At 32.8% G+C, this 21,233-nt stretch overlaps 2 protein-coding genes, 1 non-coding gene and 1 pseudogene across 3 annotated transcripts in view; 1 reads left to right on the plus strand and 3 right to left on the minus strand.

Annotated features, from left to right (window-relative positions):
- Window positions 1-1,574: 1,574 nt before the first annotated feature.
- On the minus strand, window positions 1,575-1,961 carry LOC132164943 (egg cell-secreted protein 1.4-like). The gene has a single exon (XM_059575463.1). The coding sequence runs from the start codon at window positions 1,959-1,961 to the stop codon at window positions 1,575-1,577; it is 387 nt and encodes a 128-aa protein (XP_059431446.1).
- Window positions 1,962-12,038: 10,077 nt separating this feature from the next.
- TRNAI-AAU (transfer RNA isoleucine (anticodon AAU)) lies at window positions 12,039-12,112 on the plus strand. Its single transcript has one exon. It is a non-coding gene; the product is annotated as a tRNA-Ile (tRNA).
- A 2,530-nt stretch (window positions 12,113-14,642) lies between these two features.
- On the minus strand, window positions 14,643-15,884 carry LOC132166748 (citrate-binding protein-like; annotated as a pseudogene).
- Window positions 15,885-17,726: 1,842 nt separating this feature from the next.
- LOC132165342 (probable cinnamyl alcohol dehydrogenase 9) overlaps window positions 17,727-21,233 on the minus strand; it is a 58,342-nt gene continuing 54,835 nt past the window's right edge. Inside the window, exons 4-6 of the mRNA XM_059575863.1 lie at window positions 19,123-19,636; window positions 18,700-18,853; window positions 17,727-18,082 (exon numbers count right to left, since the gene is read on the minus strand). Of these exons, the coding sequence (XP_059431846.1) occupies window positions 17,883-18,082; window positions 18,700-18,853; window positions 19,123-19,636 (868 nt within the window). The 3' untranslated portion in view covers window positions 17,727-17,882. The remainder of the gene's footprint in view (window positions 18,083-18,699; window positions 18,854-19,122; window positions 19,637-21,233) is intronic.

Consider the following 21,233-nt stretch of genomic DNA (forward strand, 5'->3'; position numbering starts at 1 on the left):
GACTTTGGAATTTTATTTGGTCTTTTTGGCTGCAATTAAGTAGTCTTTCTGTTTCATTAATTATGTACTTATTAATGCTCCTTATTCAATATTACAGCAAAATTAATCTACATTTGGTATTAACTGCTTTGGAAACTTAAATTGTGTATATATTTTGTTTAATTTTTTTTTTTAATTGCATTTTGTATTAACTCATTCAGGCATTTAAATTGTGCATTTTGTTCCATTTTTGCTGATTAATTAAGAACGTAAATGCAGGGGTTTTTTTTATATTATTTTTTTGAATTTCATTTCAAAATTCTCGATGTTGTTCTAATTATAGTGGAAAAGTATTTAGGTATTTTTGATAGGACAAAAATTTCTTCTAAACCAGTCTAGAGAAAATATCTTCAAATCCATTTAAAATAGTACCAAATGTCTAAATATTTAAAACGCACATTAAATTCTTAAGGTCATTAATTGCAGTTTACTAACTTAGATTAACGTTTTAAATGTTTATAAACACTTGACACTATTTTAAATGAGTTGGAGGATATTTCCTCCAAACTGGTTTGGAGAAAATTTCTGTCTTTTTTGATACTCCAGTAAATATAATAACTTTACGGAGAATAAAAAAACCCTGAAAACGAGTTCAATTTTGCTTGATTAAACATCATGCTGGAATATAAATGCTGTCAATGTGTCGGTTTTTTTTTTTTTTTTTGTAAATTTTAAATATTTCTCCTGCTTGATTTGAAATGCCGAAATAGAATTTTTCCTGCGTGTGTCCCTTTTGAGTCCCTCTAAGAATGATATGGATATTAAAATCACAGTTAGGCTTGTGACTGATCATTATTGAATTTTGATCAAATTATGATTTTAATAGTCACTTCAGTTTTGGAGAGACTCAAAAGAAACACAAGAAGAACTTCTAAAATTACTCTTTATTAAATTCCAAAAGTAAAACAAAAAAAAAAAAAAAACGCCGAGAATGTTTAAAATTATATCAATGTTTTGTGTTTATGCGCACGACATATGTCTAATCATATCATATGACATTATATACGGCAAAAAAAAAAAAAAAAAAAAATCAGAAATCTTTAATCTGTGTTTTTTGCCACCTAGAAAACTTGATTTTTTGTTTTCATTTATTTATGTAATAAATATGGCTCTATCTCCGATCCCTCCCAATAAATCGTTATTAATTATGATCCTGCAAGAACTGTAAATCAACTATCCAAGCCACTTTCTTTAACATACCCTGGCCTCTTTAATTAAGACGTTAATATATATATATATATATGGTCTAACGCAAAACGTAAGTACCAAAATAAGCACATTTTTATGCAGTGAACCTACTTCATGTCCCGTAATTCTTTTTGTAGCGAACAAGGAAACAAATCATATATATCTAGTATTGAAATCACAGATTTAGTTAGTGGGCAGACATTGAATTAAACATATCTTCGATTGTCTATTGAAAACATGACTGCAACATATGACAGCAACGAAAAAGAACAAACAACTGCTATTATTTTTTTTAATAGAATAACCATTTCACGTACTAAACGTAACCATATACTCCGCCCCAATGGCTAGGCCGGACGAGCCGGGGAGCCTTTCTTAAGTGGAGCCGGAGCTGGAGCATGATCACCTTGCGAAAGGGGAGGTGCAGGAGAAAAGACGGGTGCATCACAGTAGCTCCCAAGAATATTGCCTTCCTTAGGAGTAAAACCGATGGAAATGAGCAAGGCAGGCCAGCAATGATGGGTTATGAGAGAAATTGCACGGCAACAGTAGGGGCTAATATGGTGGGTATAGCCTTGGCGGAGGAAAATGATAATGTCACCTGAGCAGGATTTTACCTGCGTGAGTGCGTTGATGCAAGGCAAAACGCCTGTACTGTTTTCAGGCCTCGCTGCTGCAAGATTGTCTCTAGGCCTCATGGCCGGCAAATCCCTTGCTGCACTTATATTTGCCATTGCCAATAGGCATGCGATTAGGGGCATTAGCAAAAACACATTTTGGGAAGCCATGGAACCGATCTGTTGTAAGACAGAGGAGGAGCGATATGAAAAAATTCAGGGCTTGGAGTCAAATATGTAGGGGTATCATTACTATCATATATATAAGCCGAGTTTTGGCTTAGAGAATGCTTAGAATTACGACACGTGTTGTGAACTCATATGTTTTTGTGAGTGAACCGTTCCTTTTAGATAGTGCCTAGAATTGAGACACGTCGTGTTTTTGTAGTAAAATTTCATTTAGGTAAGACAATTAAAAGGCAACGCATTTAAAATGTATGGGTTTTATGAATTAGGATCCTCTCCAATTCATTTGAACGGAAGAATATCTTGTTAGTTATAGTGGAATGATATTTTTGTTCTCTTAAAAAGTGAAAAAAGACAAAAATACCTCTCCAGTTCATTTGAAATGGAGATGATCCAGGGTTTTATTTGCAATGCATTTAATTGTCTAATTAATGAAGAAAACAAAAGGTTCCTAAATTCTTTCCCTCATTTAATTTTTTTTTTTTTTTTTTATCTTCTCTTGGTTTTTGTTTATATATCGACAATTAAAACATAAAGGTTTATTTGTAATATATTTAATTGTCTTAATGAAAAAAATAAAAGGTTCCCAAATTTTCTTTTTTTCTCTCTATGTCTCTTTTTATCTTCTCTTGCTTTCTTTTTATATCCTCAATGTGAGACAATTAAAACGTAGGGGTTTTATTTAGAATGCATTTAATTGATGTCTTACAGAAAAAAAAAAATTAAAAATTAAAAAAAAAAAAATTGATGTCTTTCAGATTCCCAAATTCTTTCTTTCTCTCTCTGTTTATTTTTCTTTTTTCTTCTCTTGCTTTCTATTTATATCTCAATGTTATTTTTGTAAATTTTACTCCTTATTTAGGAAAAAGACGAGAGTGAGAGAGATTCCAGTCATTGTTTCTTAATGAAAAAAAATATATACAATTTTTTTTTTTTTTTTTTTAATCTTTATCATGTGGTTATCTTCTTCCATTTTTGTTCGTGTCCCTTATATATATATATATATTATTTTTATTCAAATTGATTACTTCTCTTTTGCAAATTTTACATTGAATTCGAGAAATTTTACAATTAGAATGTAAGAGTTTTATTTGTAATATATTTAATTGTCTTAATGAAGAAAACAAAAAGTTACCAAATTTTTTCTTTCTCTCTCTATTTTTCTTTTAATCTTCTCTTGCATTTTGTTTATATCCTACAATTAAAACGTAGAGGTTTTATTTGGAATGTATTTAATTGATGTCTTAATTAAAAAAAAAAAAGGTTCTCAAATTCTTTTTTTTTTCTTTCTTTTTATTTATATCTCAATGTTATTTTATAAATTTTACACTCAATTTAGGAAAAAGACCAGAGAGAGAGAGAGAGAGAGAGAGAGAGAGTTTACAATCATTATTTCTCAATGAAAAAAATATACCACAGTTTTTTTTTGGCTAGAACAGTTATTTTTAATTATATTAGTATTTTCATTTTTTCATTTTTTTTTTAATCTTTATCCTGCGGTTATGTTCTTCCATTTTCGTTTTTGTCCATGTTCTAATTTAAGTTAATAACTTTTTTAGTACCTGGGGTTTGCAGTTTTTTTTTTTTTTTTTTTTCTCCTAGGTTTTCAAAATAGTCGAAAATGATACTGACCTATGGGAAAAGACGAAATTGATACCTCCATTTGATTCTATGTAAGAAAAATAATGATTTGTCACGTGTCACTCTCAAAATATGCAATGTGTCATAAAAAAAATAAATAAAAAAAAACTTAAAAAAATTAAAATTACATGAGATGGCCGGCCACCCCCTTTTTGGCCCTTGGGGGTGGCCGAACCAATCCTAAGGGCCCTTGGGGGTAGTTCTGCCACCGCTAAAGGGGCCGTAGGGGGTGGCTGAGCCTCACCCAAGGGCTTTGGGGTTCGGCCACCCACTTTTTGGCCCTTGGGGGTGGTTTGGCCACCCCCAGATCGGCCTTGGGGGTGGATGAGCCACCCCCAATGGCCAAAATGGGGGTGGCCGGCCACTCCCATTGACCAAAATGGGGTGTCCGACAACCCCATGCAATTTTCAATTTTTGGTTTTAGGTTTATTTTTATTTTTTATTATTAATTATTTTTAATTTTTATGACACATGGCAAATCGTTAATTTTTTCTCATGGAATCTAATAGAGGTATCAATTTCATCTTTTCCCATAAGTCAGGTACCATTTTAGACTGTTTTGGAAACCTAGGGGAAAAAAATAAAAAACTGCATACTTAGGTTCTAAAAAAGTTATTAACCCTTATTTTTATTCAAATTGATTAGTTTTATTTTCTAAATTTTATATTAAATTCGGAAAATGATAGAGAGAGATAGTTTCCTATCGTTATTTTTAGTTGACGATTTTTTAGTTTGCGTTGTTGTTCATTGAGTAATTCATTTTTCTGTTTACATGCTTAATGGAAGACATTGGTTTTCATTGGAATTGAGAAACGTACATGGTAGAAAAAGACAATTTCTATGAATTTATATATTATTTTTTTTATTCAAATTGATTATTTTTCTTTGGTAAATTTTACATTGAATTCAGGAAAATAATAGTGAGAAAGTTTCCTATGGCTATTTTTTGTACGAGGTATGACTTTTTTTTTTTTTTTTCAAGTAGTTCATGTTACGTTATATAAGTTGTTATGTTATTTCATTCTTCATTTTTTTTTCCTTATATTTTGTTCTAAGTTATATATATATTTTTATTCAAATTTATTTATTTTCTTTTGTAAATTTTACATTGAACTCAATAAAATTATAGTGAAACAGAGTTTCCTATCGTCATTTTTGGGACTTTTTTAGATTATGTTGATTTTTTTTCCCTTCTGTTTGTCCTTACATTATACCCAAAAAGGATAGGATTTTTTAAAAAAAAAATTTAAAAACAAAACAAAACAAAACAAACTTTATTTGATAAGACTTTTTCCTAAACTACTGAATTTATTGGAGCTAGGAAAAATATAGAGAAATAGATATTTATTTCATGTGGTTTTGTTTTTCCTTTTTTTCTTATTTTCTGTTCTAATTTATATATTATTTTTCATTCAAATTTTTTATTTTTCCTTTGTAAATTTAATTGACTTTGTTGTTCATTTTCTTTTTGAGAAATGATAAAGGTACAACTTTTTGGTACAAATTTAGCCCAACTTTTCTCTTATATGGTCATTTTTCTTTTAAAAAAAAAAGAAAAAAAAAATTGAAGCAATAACATCCTATCTGGTCTTTTTTTATTTGGTATTTATTTTTTATATAGAAAAATGGTCTGTTTCTTCATAATAATGACCATTTAAAAAAAAAAAGAAAGAAAAAAAGACCATTTTGATGAAGAAACATACCATTTATTTTTATAAAAAAAAAAATACCAAATAAAAAAAGAGGCATGATAAAGGCCAAACTTTTTGGCCCAACTTTTCTCTTATGTTTTAGTTTTTTTTTTAAAACACAAATTGTATTTTTCTTCATAAAAATGGTAATTTTTTTTTAAAATTTTTTTTAAATGGTCATTATTTTGAAGAAAAAAGCTCATTTTTTTAAAAAAAAATACCAAATAAAAAAAGGACCACATAGGATGTTATTGCTTGAGAATTTATTTTTTATTTTGTTTTTTAAAAAAAGACAACGTACATAATGGAAAGGTTGAGCCAAAGTTGTGCCTTTATCATTTCTCATAAAAAAAATGACCAAATATGATATTATTGCTTAAGAATTTTATTTTTTATTTTGTTTTTTGTTTTTTTTTTTAAAATGACCACGTAAGGGAAAAGTTGGGCCAAAGTTGTGCCTTTATCATTTTTCTTCTTTTTTGGTGTTCCAATATTCCTTCCATGATTTTTTATCTCTTTCTTTTAGGAAAGAGATAAAACTACTCATATGAAAATAAATATTTTAACATGTTTTAATTTATATGAATTAAGTTAAAATTAAGGGTCTTATGTTTTAACTCATTCTAGGTTTTCTTCTTGCAGTTTTCTTTTTTCTTTACACTTCTTTCCATTTTAAATTACACATATGAGAATTTTTTAGCATGTTTTAATTTATATGGATTAAAACTAAAAATATATATGGTTCTTATGATAGTATACTTTAATTGTGTCACTATGTTCAACAATACATTGTTGTATAACCTTTTGTATTTTTTTTTTTTTTTTTTGGGTAAACTTCATTTTAACCCCTTAAATTTCCATGCTATTTGACAAACCCCCTCAAACTTCAAAACCTCTCAATTTGAATTCCTAAACTTTCAATTGCAGTCAATTTGAACCCCTTCATTAGATTTAGCCCTTAACTTCTAACGACAATACCTAAAAAGACCAAAATATCCCTGATTTTTCTTTTTTTTTTTTTTGAAAAAAAAGAAAAAGAAAAAGAAGCCAAATAACCCTTGGAATTAAGGGCAAATTTGAAATTTTATAAAAAAAGTTAGGGGTATAAACGTCATTGTCTCATTTGTAGCGTTTAAAATCTAATGGAGGGGTTCAAATTGACTGCAATTGAAAGTTCAGAAGTTCAAATGGAGATGTTTTGAAGTTTGAGGGCTTGTCAAATCGCGTGGTAATTCAGGGGTTTAAAGTGAAGTTATCCTTTTATTTTTTATTTTTTATTTTTATTATTGAAATAGGAGTGATAGATTTTTTTACATAACTTTTTTAACCTATAATAAAAAGTAGGGAAAAATACAAAATTAGTTCTTGTGGTTTATTAACAATTAGCTACTTGTGGTATCAAAATGAACTCAAAGGTCTGTGAGCTATGCCGAAAAATAATTTAGTTCCTACAGTTAAATTTTGTCCACTAATTTAATAGATTTCGTTAGTGTGACACTGACGTAAATCAGACAATACTCACAATTTTATTGGCCCTAACGTTTCACCCTATCAAAATCTGTTAAGTCAATGAGCAAAATTTGACTGTATAGACTAAATTATATTTTGGCATATCTCATGGACCTTTGAGTTCATTTTGATATAACGAGGAGTTAATTGCAAATCAGGTAAATCACAAGGACTAATTTTTCATTTTTTCTTAAAAAATATGATGGAGATGTGTTTTAAGTTTTGAAATTAAATTATAATGAATAATTCCGCTCATTACGCGGGTTATGAGGTAGCATATATAATAGCCGAATCTTTAAGAGAGTTGGCCTAAAATTGTGACAAGTGACATATTTAAAATTGAATTGAGGCTTTAACTTGGGATCACATTTAATTATTATTATTATTATTATTATTTTTTGAATGGAATCGAGTGATATATAAATCAAAACAATTTAAGCACAACGCTCTATAGAGATAATGTCTAAAATGCAATTAGGAACTTCTTCAATACAGCCTTGTTCCACACTACGAGATAATGCTTCTTCGCCAGGTGATAAGTTGCACCATTGAGATGTCGTCTAATATGGCTTACCTTCCAGTTTTGCAGACAATTAAGCAATTCTCGAGCCTCCTCAATAAGATGACCGTAACAGCTCTAATTTCTCCTATCTTTATTGAGAGCCTGCACCACTTGGAGGGCGTCACCCTCAAGAACCACCCTATGAAAGAGTAATGCTACAAGTCCCTCTTGTGTCTCTTTTGAGTCCCTCAGAGAATGATATGACTATTAAAATTACCATTGAGCTTGTGATTGATTATTACTAGATTTTGATCAAATAGTGATTTTAATAGCCACTGCATTCTTGGAGGGACTCAAGAGAAATACAACAGGGACATCTAAAATTACTCCCTATGAAAATTCAAATCCCAACTCAGCTTAATGGCCCTTAAATTTATGACAAGTAGCATGTTATGACTGTATTTTGTTGTTTAATTAACATTATTCATTAAATTCAAACAACTCAACAGTTGTTTGAATTTAATGAATTCTTTCTATTACCTTCTTAAAAAAGTTTCTTTTTTTTTTCATTATTATTCTTATTTATATTTTTTTACTTATAATGAAAAATCTGATCTAGTCATATATATTCATATAATGGCCGAAACCTTCCTTAGAGTGGCCTAAAATTGTGACATGTGGCTTAAACCCATAATTTTTAGTGAATGAATCAAATTTTTATTATTTTGAGATTTATTTCAAAAATATTCCTAATACAAATTTCATTAAGTGAAGAGATTGAATGTATCGATTGGGGTGAGAAGTGGATCCCAAAACCAACTACCTACTCTGTACAATCCCATCCCCACACACTCGATCGGGATTCGATGATTAGAACCCTCATTGATCCCGACACCCGATGGTGGAACCTGAATTTACTTCGAGAAAATTTCACACAAGAGGAGGTAAATTTAATTCAAACTGTACCGATTGGGGGTATTTCTCAACAAGATGTGCAAATTAATTAGAAGGGCACAACATCGGGAATCTTCTCAGTTAGGAGTGCATACCACTTGGCAAAGGAGATTATTATGGGATCTAGGGAGGAGAGTTCCAGCCGGCATAGAGATAGTACCATTTGGCATGGTATATGGGGTTCAAAACTTGCTAATGCGAGTAAGAATTTCATGTGGCAAGCTTGTCACGACCTATTGCTGACACTAGACAATCTAGTTCGAAAGAAAATTGCTATTGATCCCATGTGTCCAATCTGTGGGCATGAAGCTGAAACTACTTTCCATGTCCTATAGGCTTGTTCATCTGCAATGGATGTCTGGAGTGGGGGATTACGGATCTTTTAGAAATTTATTCTACAATCGAATGATTTTATGTTGTTGGCGGAAGGGATATATCAGAAAAGTGAGCAAGAAGAATTCTCTATTTTTGTGGAAACCACGAGGAAAATTTGGTTTCACAGAAATAGGTGGACCCATGAAAGTCTTTTCACTCCCCCAAATGACGTGGGCAAGATGGCAACTATTGCTGTGGAGGAGTTTACGCGGTATAATAGAAAGAAGCCTATGGAAGAAACCCACAGTGAACTGGTGATTCAGAAGTGGACGAGGCCCCCCCAAGGATGGTACAAAATCAATTTTGATGTAGTCATTGATGCCAAAAATTGTATGATGGGAGTGGGTTTAATCCTTCGAGATTTTGAGGGCAAGGCAATTGCAGCATGGAGCTTCACACGTAAGGGATGTTTAGATCCAACTACTGCTGAGGCGATGGTCTTGGTCCATGCAGCCTAATTCTGCAACAACCTAGAGGTAAGCAATGTCATTCTAGAAGGCGATGCACAGACAATTATCATGGCGCTACGCAATGAGGAGCGAAATGGGAGTAGGTATGGTCAACTTATAGAGGATGCTAAATTGATTTTGAATTCTCTATCCAATTGGAAGCCTAACCATGTACGATAGAATATAAATGGTGTAACCCATATATTAGCGAAGTTAGCTACTACAAGTGTCATAGATTACATTTGGAGGGATGAGATATCTGTTTGTATCTGTGATATTGTTTGAGCAAAGCATATTTGCTTCAGCTTGATCTTGATTAATGAAGACATAATGTTATTTTTCAAAAAAGAAGAAGAAGAAGAAGAGATTGAATGTAAAACAATTATGGTCTCACAATTTACTTATCTCCAAAACTATAGGGAGACAATTTAAAATTTTTAAACATAGTACAGTAATTACCCATAATCGGCCATATAGGTATTTAATGCATTAATTCTAAAAAAGTTATATTCTTATACGTATTCACATCATTAAGGGTTCATATCACATCATAACCCTTAGATTTTCCATCTAAGCATACTATTATGACAACGATAATACAAAATTTAAAAACTCTTTAGAATGTTATGCCCCACACGCCTAATGCTAGCTACAACGGCCTCCAATTAATTAATATTATTATTATTATTGTTAAATATATTGGATAATATATTAGAAGCGGAAGAAAGAGAGAGAAGAGAGAGAGAGCGAAAGCACACAATGGACTACATTGTATTGACTCTAATAATAATAATGAATACAGAGACCTCTATTTATAGAGAGGCAAGTAATCTAATAGACTAAGGAAAGGTAAATCTAGTAGACTAAGGAAAGGTAAACCTAATAGACTAATAATACTTAAGGAAGTAAATAACAAGTAAATAACTGTAACATAATATTCTTAACAATTATTATTATTTTTTAATTTTTCTAATTCTACCTCAATATTTCAAAACCCAATGATAAAATGAGACAAGACAAAACCCTAATTAACCTAGTTTCTCACCTAACCGTTCACCACTAGCCCCCTCTCCTTTCTTATTATTTCTAGCAAAACACGCATAAACCTTAGACCCTAGAGCAAAATTCAGCTGGCCTTTCTCTCAAAAATACTCACTTTCTCTTGAAAAACCATCTCACTTTCTATTAATGCTTTAATAATCATTTTGTGCTATATATATTCATGTAATGTTATGTTAGTATGTCTTTTTATTGAATGATAAATTCTTTTACACGTCTTTTTAAAATTACAATGAAGAGGGTTATAGGCTAGTTAATTATAATTACCAAATTAATTTCATTGTTTTGGTCAGTAATAATTAATTCAATAGATGGCCTTTACATCTACCGTAACGCTAAACTTGTTGAAATTCCAATTCTCATACACCACTTGGCTTTCCTACCTCATAATTCTTTTAGACTTCCTCATGCAAAAGCTAGCTTTTCCTATATATACTGAAGTTATCGATGCACCTTCTGAGTACCATTCTTCTCACGTCTCATGGCCTTTTCTTTGAAGCTCTTCCTCACACTCCTCCTAGCATGGAGCACTGTGGCCGACATGGCGGCGGCAGAGCTACTAAGCTCCGGCTCGACACTCAAAGCTCGGTTAAAGTTGGACAGCGGCAAGTCGAACTGCTGGGAGTCGTTGATGGAGCTTTAGTGGTGCACCGGCGAGATCATCATGTTCTTCCTCAACGGCAAGACCTATCTCTACCTCAACTGCTGCCGTGCCATTTGGATTATAGAGCACGAGTGCTGGCCTGACATGCTTGTCCCCCTCGGCTTTACCGATGAAGAAGACGATATTCTCAGCATCTACTGTGATGCTGCTGATCATGATGACACCACCCACCCATCGCCAGCGCCACCACCATATGGTCAATGTGACGCCATAGACAACTTTTCTATGAAGTTGGCTCCATAGTTCCCACTACTATAACTTTGATACCTATAATTAAAATTAAAATAGCCATGTTTATGGTTTGGGGCCTTTGGACGTTATAATATTAAATGTGAGATTTTTTTTTTTTTTTTTTGTAATTAAGTTGAATGTGAGTTTTTTAATTAAGTTGTTTGTGAAGGATGCTTGCAGCTTTTATCGATCTATCAGATATCACATATAGTGATCGATCAGTCTGTAATATTTCTTAATGGACTTTCAACTCGGTCATGATGACTAAATTACTAAAATTTATTTTTTATTTTTTTAAAAAGATCTAAATTTATAGCTAAGTCGATATATATATCCACAAGTTTGTTTTTTATTTTTTATTTATTAATGTCATTAAAAAATTATATGAGAAACACGTGTATTCTATTAAAAAAAGAGAAATGCTAGAATTTAATAAAAATTTCACATTTTGCCTATAAAAGTCCAAGTGGCAAGATGACACATCATATTTTTAGTGGGGGAAAAAAGACAAAATAAAAAGAAGATGTGGCATCTTGCCAGATTTTTATGGGTAAAATATGAAGTTTTTATTAGATTCTATCATATCTCTTAAAAATATATATATATTTTTCTAAATGACACAATATACTTTTAAAAGAATTTTATACAATTCAGGTCGTAAGAAATTTCTGTCCATAAAAAACATGTGCTCAAAGAATTCATAGCACTTTTAAACAAAAAAATAATTAAAAAAAAAAAACGTGAAATAATCTAAAATGCTGCAACTTACCAGTTACCACGGTTTCATTGACTCTTAATTAATCTGAACATCCAAATCAACCATCAACTGTATTTATAACGTCCATTACGTTGCGCATGTCCGTTTCTTTCCAAGTAGGCTCGTTTTAGGTATTAGGAAACAAATAGGGAAAATCGTCATGCAAAAGTCATCTGGCCTATTAGCTCAGTTGGTTAGAGCGTCGTGCTAATAACGCGAAGGTCGCAGGTTCGAGACCTGCATGGGCCAAATTTGTTTTGCTTTTGCGTTTGGGACCTTTGGCCGGGTTGACTCTACGACTCTACCCATTACTCCTTTCTCATTAGCGAGCTTAATAAAGTAATTTAACGCACATATAATGATAATAATAAGATAGAAGGAATATATATATATATATATGCGGGACCCTTTTCATCCTCGGACCTAAGTTGCTTGAACTCTCTTTCCCACAGCAAAAAGAATTATTAGATTAAAGGGGAAGGCAAAACTTTCAAAGCATGTAACTATCAATCACCTAACAACTCTATTGTTGTTGATTCATTTGGTTAACTATATACATATGCTAATTTCTTAATGTAGTTTCTTGCATCATGTAGGTCAAGGAATTTTGTCTTTATCGCCAACAAATCTATACTCATCAAACCAATAATAATAAGAGTAATGAATGCTAGACATCACCTCACTCCATTACTCTTCATTGTCCCAATGCCTAAGTGGTATGATCAAAGACGAATTTAGGGGGGACCGGCAGTGGCCTTGGTCACCCCTAAATTACAAGAAAAAAAAAATTAAGGCAAAAAAAAAAAAATTAAGGTAAAAAAATAATAATTTATGGTATTTTTTTGCCAATTGATCCCTTCTCAAAATTTGTTTGGCCTTGAGTCCCCCCAAATTCAAAGCTGACTCTATCCCAGTATGATCCTTTCAAGTTTCCAACTAAACAAGACCACACTCGCCACCTAAGCTTTGGTGGAGACAAAGTGATGAATAAAATTACTCTAACAATCTATCATTCATTATATGCAGGTTAAGAAAATCACATGATTATTTATAACATTCATGTCACATCTGTTGACATGACATGCTTGAAATGACTTACAATGATAACTGCTTAAGAGCACTAGCAACAGACGCTCTATAACTCATTTATTCCCTATATATAGGAAAAATTTTAAAAAAAAATCACAAAAAGTCACTTGCAACAGTTTTCCTAAACATTGGGAATGCTACAATGCTATACATTATTTTAATATAAATATTTCTTGTTCCACTCATCGTTCATCTTTTTGCCTTTTAATTGGGGACTGTGTTGGAATTTTGTAAAAAATTGGAGGATGTATGAAACTTGTATTTTGTAAAGAAATAATATTTTAATAGTATTTTGTTAAATATATTTGAATAGGACTATTAATTAAAACACGCCAATCAATTCCAAACGAAACTCCGAAAACTAGAAGTTTTATTAATATGTAAGAGGAGCATATATATATATATATATATATATATATATATATATATATAACAATATGATCCTTCCAATTCTCATCACATAAATGAATCCGTGAGATGAATCACATTATTTTAAGAAGTTTGATTTCCTTCCAACGGGACTCCACGCAATAAGAATCGTTATTCTGTGCATACACCCCACATTTGAAGTAATGAAATTTCCCCCCACGGCCAGGCGCCGTATGCTTAAGAACTCCATCGATATAGACTGCAGTTTCAAACATATTCAGTGGGGTCAATTAATTTCACACTTTGCTCGAAGTAATTATTTGTCATAAGCTTATATATTTCACGAACGAAAAAAATAAAATAAAAAAATCCCTTCTTCAAACTTGTTGCTTTTTCTTAGAATGCTAGGATTGAAGATGTCAACATTTGTTGATTTCCTACAAATATTAAGGCTTGGGAAAACACAAGGGAACCCTCTCTGAAATTTTTATTAAAAATCAATTAACTTTGTTTGCTTGATGCCTACAAAGTATTATATAGAGCCTATATTAATTGGTGTTTCCTTCTAATTAAAAGGATTTATTATCTTTTCTAAAAAATTTAGCTTACCTTCTTTCATACATTTTTCATCTTTTGTGTGCGTTTGATATTGCGATTTCGGAAGAATAATTTACGTTTTTAAAATATATAACAAAACGTAAAGCGTTTGGCATTGCGATTTAAAAAGCCCTTAATCTAAAATAGGAAAAACATCTGTGATTTCTATAAGCAGGTTATGAGGTGCTTATTTGAAAAGACACGAATTTAAACCAAAATCACAATTTCATAAACAAATATTTGATAAAAAAAATATATATATACTTTTTAATATGTTTTACCAAACGCGTTTGCGATTTTAAAAAGTAGCAATTTCAAAAATACAATTTTTAAAATCTCACTTAGGACCTGTTTGGGTTTGCGTTTTAGAGGCTTAAAAGTGCTCTTAACACTCAAAAAATCCGTTTAAATAAAAAAGTATTTGTTTGGTAAAAAAATTAAAAGCGCTTTTAAGGGTTCAAAAAGCCTAAAAATGGCCAAAATGCATTTTTGGCAAAAACTTAAAAATGAAGTTTTTGCCTCAAAGCTCTTTTTGACTTAAAAACTCTATTTCTCAAACTTAATCTCAAATGGGCTCTTGTTGTAACTTAGTACATACCAATTCGTCAGAATTAGTGCAGACAAATAATTTTTTAAAGAAAACAACTCGAAAACACAACTTATCTTTTTGTTTTAACATGTCTCTCAAAATATTTATTTCCTAACCGAAAAGGAGAGAGGCAATTACACTGGCAACAATGCCCTACGTTGTCTTACACTATTCTGCCACAATCTTGCACACAAAATCAAGAACTTTTTCTAGAAATTTTGAAGTCTTTCCAACGAGACTCCATGCAATAGGAGTCATCATCTTGGGCATAGACGCCACATTTGAAGGCGTGAGATGTGCCCCCACGACCTGGTGCCTCCAATTTGAGATGCCCATCAATGTAATTTTGTAAACCTTCACCTTTGTGGCATCAACATCATGGATAACATTTAGACGAAACCATCTATTATAGATGTGTGGGACTAGAACAGGACCCCTATAGTAAGTACATGAGTGAACCATTGTACACTCTAAGCATTAGTGTGGTAGCACGAGGATGACTTGCTCCGAATACTTGCATAATGCACACGCCCGATGTTCCATCCGGCACGTATCCGTATCCCTGGAATTGCCAAACCCCCGACGAATAATTGTAACCCTGAGAAAACAATTAGCATAAATAATGTTATATATACGATCTAGTCCATATATAAGCATGTAAGAGATTTTAGCTCTAATGCTCTGTCTGTTTCAACGTAAAATGTTTTTTCATAGAAAAATATTTTCAATGAAAATCAACCGACGAGTTTTGGCAACCTCCGGTGAACTCTAGCAGTTGTCCGGCAGTTTGAGAAGGAAAAACTCACTATTTTTTTAAGCTAAAAAAGCTTTTTTGGCTAAATCGAAAATATTTTTGGTTTGACTACTATTTATGGTGGCACCGAACACCAAAAATTATGAAGAACATTTTTCAAAAGATATTTCACGCCAACACAAACAGAGCCTAAGATTTTGGTGTCGGTCTTACTTGTATGGCAATCTCAGTACGAGGTTTGGTTTGGCTGGTAGGAGTGTGAGGTTTGTCCGTGGAGTAAACCCAACATTTGTGAACTCCATTGATGAAACTATAACGTTGGTCTTCAGGCACATCGTAGGGCTTCTGAATGTGATAGTAGGAGTGGTTTAGAGGGACGGAAAGGAACCCTTGTGTAGGATCAACAGGTTCCAAAGACAAGGCTTTGTGAATCAGGTGGAGATGAAGAAAGCTCAAGCAGAAAAAGGCTAGAGATTGAAAGAAAGAAGCCATTCTTTTTGATCAAGCAAGAACACTGAGAAATGTTATGGTGGGATATATTCAAGTTCTTGAGCCATGGAAATGCCCTAAAGGAGATTCCTCCAAAGGAAATATTCCGAACAATCAAGAACAGACATTGTAGTTATTTTAGTTTTATCATGAATTAAAAACACAGTTAGAGGAGAGAATCCAAAACAAATGAGACATGGAATTTGATATCTACAGGAGTAGGTGAAATTGATGCTATACAGCATAGAGACAACAAAAAGAGAGACATAACCAAACAGGGACAACGAAATTTCATATGTTTACTCCCACAAACTTCCAAGACACACAATTTTTTTTAACGGAAATATGGTCATATGTGCACAAAAATACGTCAGAACTGACATCTCAATGTGGCATGGCCAACCGGTCCGGTTAGATTTGTTAAAAATTAAAAAATTAAAAAAAAAAAAATTTTAAAATTGTCCATGAAGAAGAAAAAACACAAAAACCGATGAAAAAAACGGTGGGAAGAAGAAAAGTACAAAAATGAAAAGATCGTTGAAGGAAATAGGTATGCTTGTAAGGTACTATCAAGGGTGATGGTTCAGCGGCTTGAAGGAAATTCTCATGGGGTTAGGTAAATATTAAGCTATGGGTCCGACTCTCGTAATGGAAATCCTCATGTGTGATTAGTGTACGACATTTTGGGTTTCACTAATGTTTTTATGGGGCTGTGTAACGTTATTACTCAACTAGGCTTGAGGAAGTGTTTACGGCTTTACTGTTTATGCCCTTCCTATCATTTATTCCCAACGGACAGGTGCTATTATAGTCATACCCAAGTATAGTAGCCACTCACATCCGGCAAACTAGCCAAAAGTTTGCTGAGGAGCTACAATGCTCAACAACTTTGTTGAACGCTATAGCTCAACAATGAATAATTTTATTAATAAAAAAATCATTTCATCATCTTTCCTCTAATTAAAAATCATTTAAACTTCTATCTCCTTACTCATAGGACTACATAAAGAATAATCTCTTTACTCATAGAACTACATAAAGAATTAAAAATAATAAAATAATAAATTTTAAATAAACTATTAAAAATTGCTAGTTAAAATGCTAAGCCGGATGTAGGTACTTTAAAAAATTTAGCTAAAATAGAAGAAAAAAAAAGGGTGATATTTTGGCTAAATTTAGCTAAACTTTTGCTGAGCCGAATGTGAATGCTAGGAGATTATAGTTAGCCAGGCAGAGTAGCCACTCTGGTTTGTCTCCTCCTCCCTTTTTTGATTGATTTCTTGTCACTCAAATGTGTCCTTTACAACTGAAGCTTCCATTTAATCGTTAATGTGCATTCAAAATCTTATCATTTTTTGGAAATTTTCTCTCATAAAAAATTGGATATGCATAGTGCTAGAATCTTACCATCAAACATGAAGAAAAGCATGCTGGCTTCTTACCCGATAAATTGGTTGGGAATTGATAGAGATGGAAAAGCTTATAGACATTTTTAACATTATCTTTGTAAATTGAATCATCCAAACTCAGAAGTGAAAAGCTTACATAATTGTAAGCATTTTTAATCTTATCTTTATAAAGAAGAGCTTTCCATCCGTATTAGGAGCTAATTTGTCACTTGTTGGTCTCTAATTTGTCCGAAATAAAGTACTTAATCATTGTCAATGATGATAATTATTCTACAATTAAATACGACGGCGGCATGATCTAGTAAATCATCTACATACAAAAAAGACTCCACACACACACACATATATATATATAATGTCTTTGTTGCCAAAGTCAACCTATTACAAAAATTGATTGTTTCTATTTTGATAATGTGTATATTTTCATTTGTTAATGGAGATAAGATGCAAGTGTAGGGTAATAATGACACTTTTAATTATATGTTAACAAACATAATAGTTTCACAGCAAACTTTGATGAAAAAGGGGTAGGTGAAATAGATGCCATATAGCATAAAGACAACAGAAAAGAAAAAGGAAATATTCTCAATTTAACCAATGAGGACATCAATATGTGTCCAAGAACACAACTTTATGTCATAGAACCTTGACTTATTATAACATCCAGGCCTCAAAAGCATCAATTCAAGGGAGGTTACCAGCCAAGCATGAATTGCAACAAATCTACTGCGACAAGGAGTTTGCGACATCGATTACAAACCGGTACCTCACGTCGGATTTGGCAAGCCTTTCCATGGCGGAGTTGATGTTTTCCATTCTGATCAGCTCAATGTCTGCAGTAATACCATGCTTTGCACAGAAATCTAGCATCTCTTGTGTCTCTTTAACGCTTCCAAAATCACTTCCTCCAACAAGTTTACGCCCTGTTAATCGAAAAAAGTTCGGTTGTTAATACTTAATAGAAATCTCATTCATCGCATGACATGGCTAGAAACATTATGGATCTAAGCAAGGTCAAACAAAAAAGAATAAAAGAAAGAGAAAGGAATGGTCAATTTAGAGTTATCCTCATATAAGAGGAACTACCAAACTCCTAGAAAAGGTTTCCCTTCGAATAGTACATTTACATGCACAAACTATGGCTTCCATCTTCTCTTGAAAGCCTTTATTAAATAAAATTAATAAGAATGAAAGAAAGAACTAAATCAAACCAAAATGACGAGTAAATAAATAGGTCATTTTGGAAATTTTTTATAATGTACAACTGTCATACAACTAAATGATATAGTAGTAGCAATCAGCACTTACAAAAACAAAAAACAAAATGCTGATCTAATAGCTGATTTTTACTGCCATATCATCCGGTTGTTAGCAGTTGTATAGCAGTCCATTAAAAACAATTACTCTTTGTGCTAACATCGGGGGACCCAATTGGAAAGGAGGATACCAAATCCTTTCTTTAAGAAATTCTGGTTAGGTGCTCCAGATTGACAGAGAGATTCTCAGTAATGTTCTGCATTGAGGGCTTCTTGTGGCTTACCCATAACTAAAGGAAAGATAGGCAGCTCTAGGGGCTTCTCAGGCAAACCGACAGTGACCAGCTTCCCATTCACCTTCAGTAGACCAAGCAGTGGAGCCAGAGCATGAACTGCAGACACAGTATCAATGATGTAATCCATAGTACCAAAAGCTGCCTGCAAAGTGGAAGCACAAAATAGCAGGGTATTAAAAATAATCAATTTCCATGCAATTTGTTTCTGATAATGCTGACTATGGTGGAACAATAAGATCACAATGACGACATCAATTGCAGGCAAACTTGAAACATGCCTTAGGTTATATCAACAACTTGATCTAAATACTTGAAACCTGGGTTCGGTTACACACGGTGATCCATGATCCAAAATTTAAAAACCGAGATATTTTTATTTCCTCCAATATTTTCAAGCAAATGATCAAATACCTTCATTTTCGCAGGGTCACTCGAAACGAGAAAAGAATCAGCCCCTAGTCTGTTGAGCGCCTCGTCCTCCTTTTTCGGTGAGGAACTAATGACAGTAACTTTTAACCCAAAGGCCTTACCAAATTTAACAGCAACATGACCCAGCCCACCAAGTCCTGCCACACCCAAATGCTTGCCAGGCTCAGTCATTCCATAATATTTCATAGGGCTGTATACTGTGACCCCAGCACAGAGAAGTGGAGCACCCGCATCAGGGGGTAAGTTGTCGGGAAAACGGAGCACATAGCGCTCATCAACAACCACAGTATCAGAATAACCACCATAAGTTTTTGTCCCATCATGGTAAATGGAGTTATAAGTAAGTGTCATTTGAGGGCAGTAATTCTCCGAGTCCTGTTGGCAATTCTCACAGTTCTTGCAGGAGCTCACTAGGACCCCAACTCCAACTCGGTCACCCACTTTGAATTTCTTCACAGCCTTCCCAGTGTTGGTCACAACACCAACAATTTCATGCCTGCAAAATAACAATTACATTAATTATCAATATAGGTTCTTCTGAAAGATTTCTTCTATTAAACTACTATTAGGTCCAAGTCCAAAACAAATTACACTAGTTGCACCAATGCAAAAAAGTTTAAATTATAAGGTTTTGATCCATTGTAAGATGCTTTGAAATTTAAGAAAATTTCAACCACTTATCATATGTTTATTAAACTTTTACTGATATTTATAAATATATCTATTTATCTGGGAAAACCAAAATGAAGGCTAGACCATGTATATATAAGATAGATAGATGCACAAACGTGTGCATCAGTAAGCAATTCCTCTCTTATAGTTGGCTTAGTAGAGAAGCCAGAGAAAACATCTTCTGGTATGGAATATCTATTGGATTCCAACTATTTAGAGATAACATCAATGGAAAATAAAGATTGTTGGATGCAAAGGGTTTAAAGTTAACATTGGATTGTTAATTGATAAAGTTGGTAGCCACACACACGCACACACATATTGATGACCAGAGAGTACACTCCCCAGGAAATCCTTGAGAAAGGAAGTTCTACAGCTAAAATGCACTCTCAGCTGTCAAGCTTTGAGTTAAATAGGTTGTGACAAATATACTAACTCAAACCTTGGCAACATAAACCTCTAAAATGTGCACAGAATTTCACACGTTGCAGGGAACATGTTCCAAGAACTTTCTGAATGAAAAAAATTACCAGATTGAGAAAAACACAATTTAGACCCAGTAACAGAATAAGCAATTCACAGTTAATGATACTAATTTAAAAAAAAAAAAAAAAAAAAAAAAAAAAAAAAAAAAAAAAAAAAAAAAAAAAAAAAAAAAAAAGAGCAGTGAAACAAATATATCAAACCACCATAAATAACCAAACACATCAACACACAATTTTTGTTGACAAAGAGGAAAATCTTGACAACCAGGGATGGAGCCAGAAAGTTTTATGGGCAGGGGCTGTAACACCTCACCCCATTAATACACAATATTGTCCGCTTTGGCTCACCCATCCTGGTACTACTCTCGCATAAGTTCGCTTAACTGCAGAGTTCTGATGAGATCATCATCATCACGACTTTAAAACGTGTTGTCATGAAAGGTGTAGCATACATATAAGCACATTTTCATCTCCATATCCAGGCAATGTGGGGCGTCATAGGGGCCAAGGCATAAGCTTAGGGGAAAAAAAAAAAAAAAAGAGAAAGGGCCAAGTCATAAATTTATATTTTTGTTTTTTTGTTTTTTTGTTTTTTTTTTTATCATCTAAAGTGGTTGCTCAATAGCCCAAGGAAATCCCCAAAGTGGTTAAGTACACACTAGGGTACAAACTAAAAGAAAGAAAGAAAAAAAAAAAATTAAAGACCCAGATTGAAAATCACATGAAGAAGCAAAAACCATGAGACGAGAATAGAGTGAGTTTAAGTTGTGTTTAAGATAAAAACAAATTACTTTGCACTACTTCTGTGTTGCAAATTACATTTTTTTCTCTTGGAAAATCAGTATAGGAAAGTAAGCTCTAAATTTCAAATTTTAAGGTTCTTATTTGTAGACTTGTGCTTGTTCAGGGTTAGAATGGTAACGAGATATACAACAA

The sequence above is a fragment of the Corylus avellana genome, chromosome ca11, assembly GCF_901000735.1.
Source record: "Corylus avellana chromosome ca11, CavTom2PMs-1.0".
Lineage (NCBI taxonomy): Eukaryota > Viridiplantae > Streptophyta > Magnoliopsida > Fagales > Betulaceae > Corylus > Corylus avellana.

Coding starts and splice junctions, on each gene's coding strand:
- LOC132164943 (XM_059575463.1), bottom strand. CDS start 1,961: ATGGCAAATATAAGTGCAGCAAGGGATTTGCCGGCCATGAGGCCTAGA.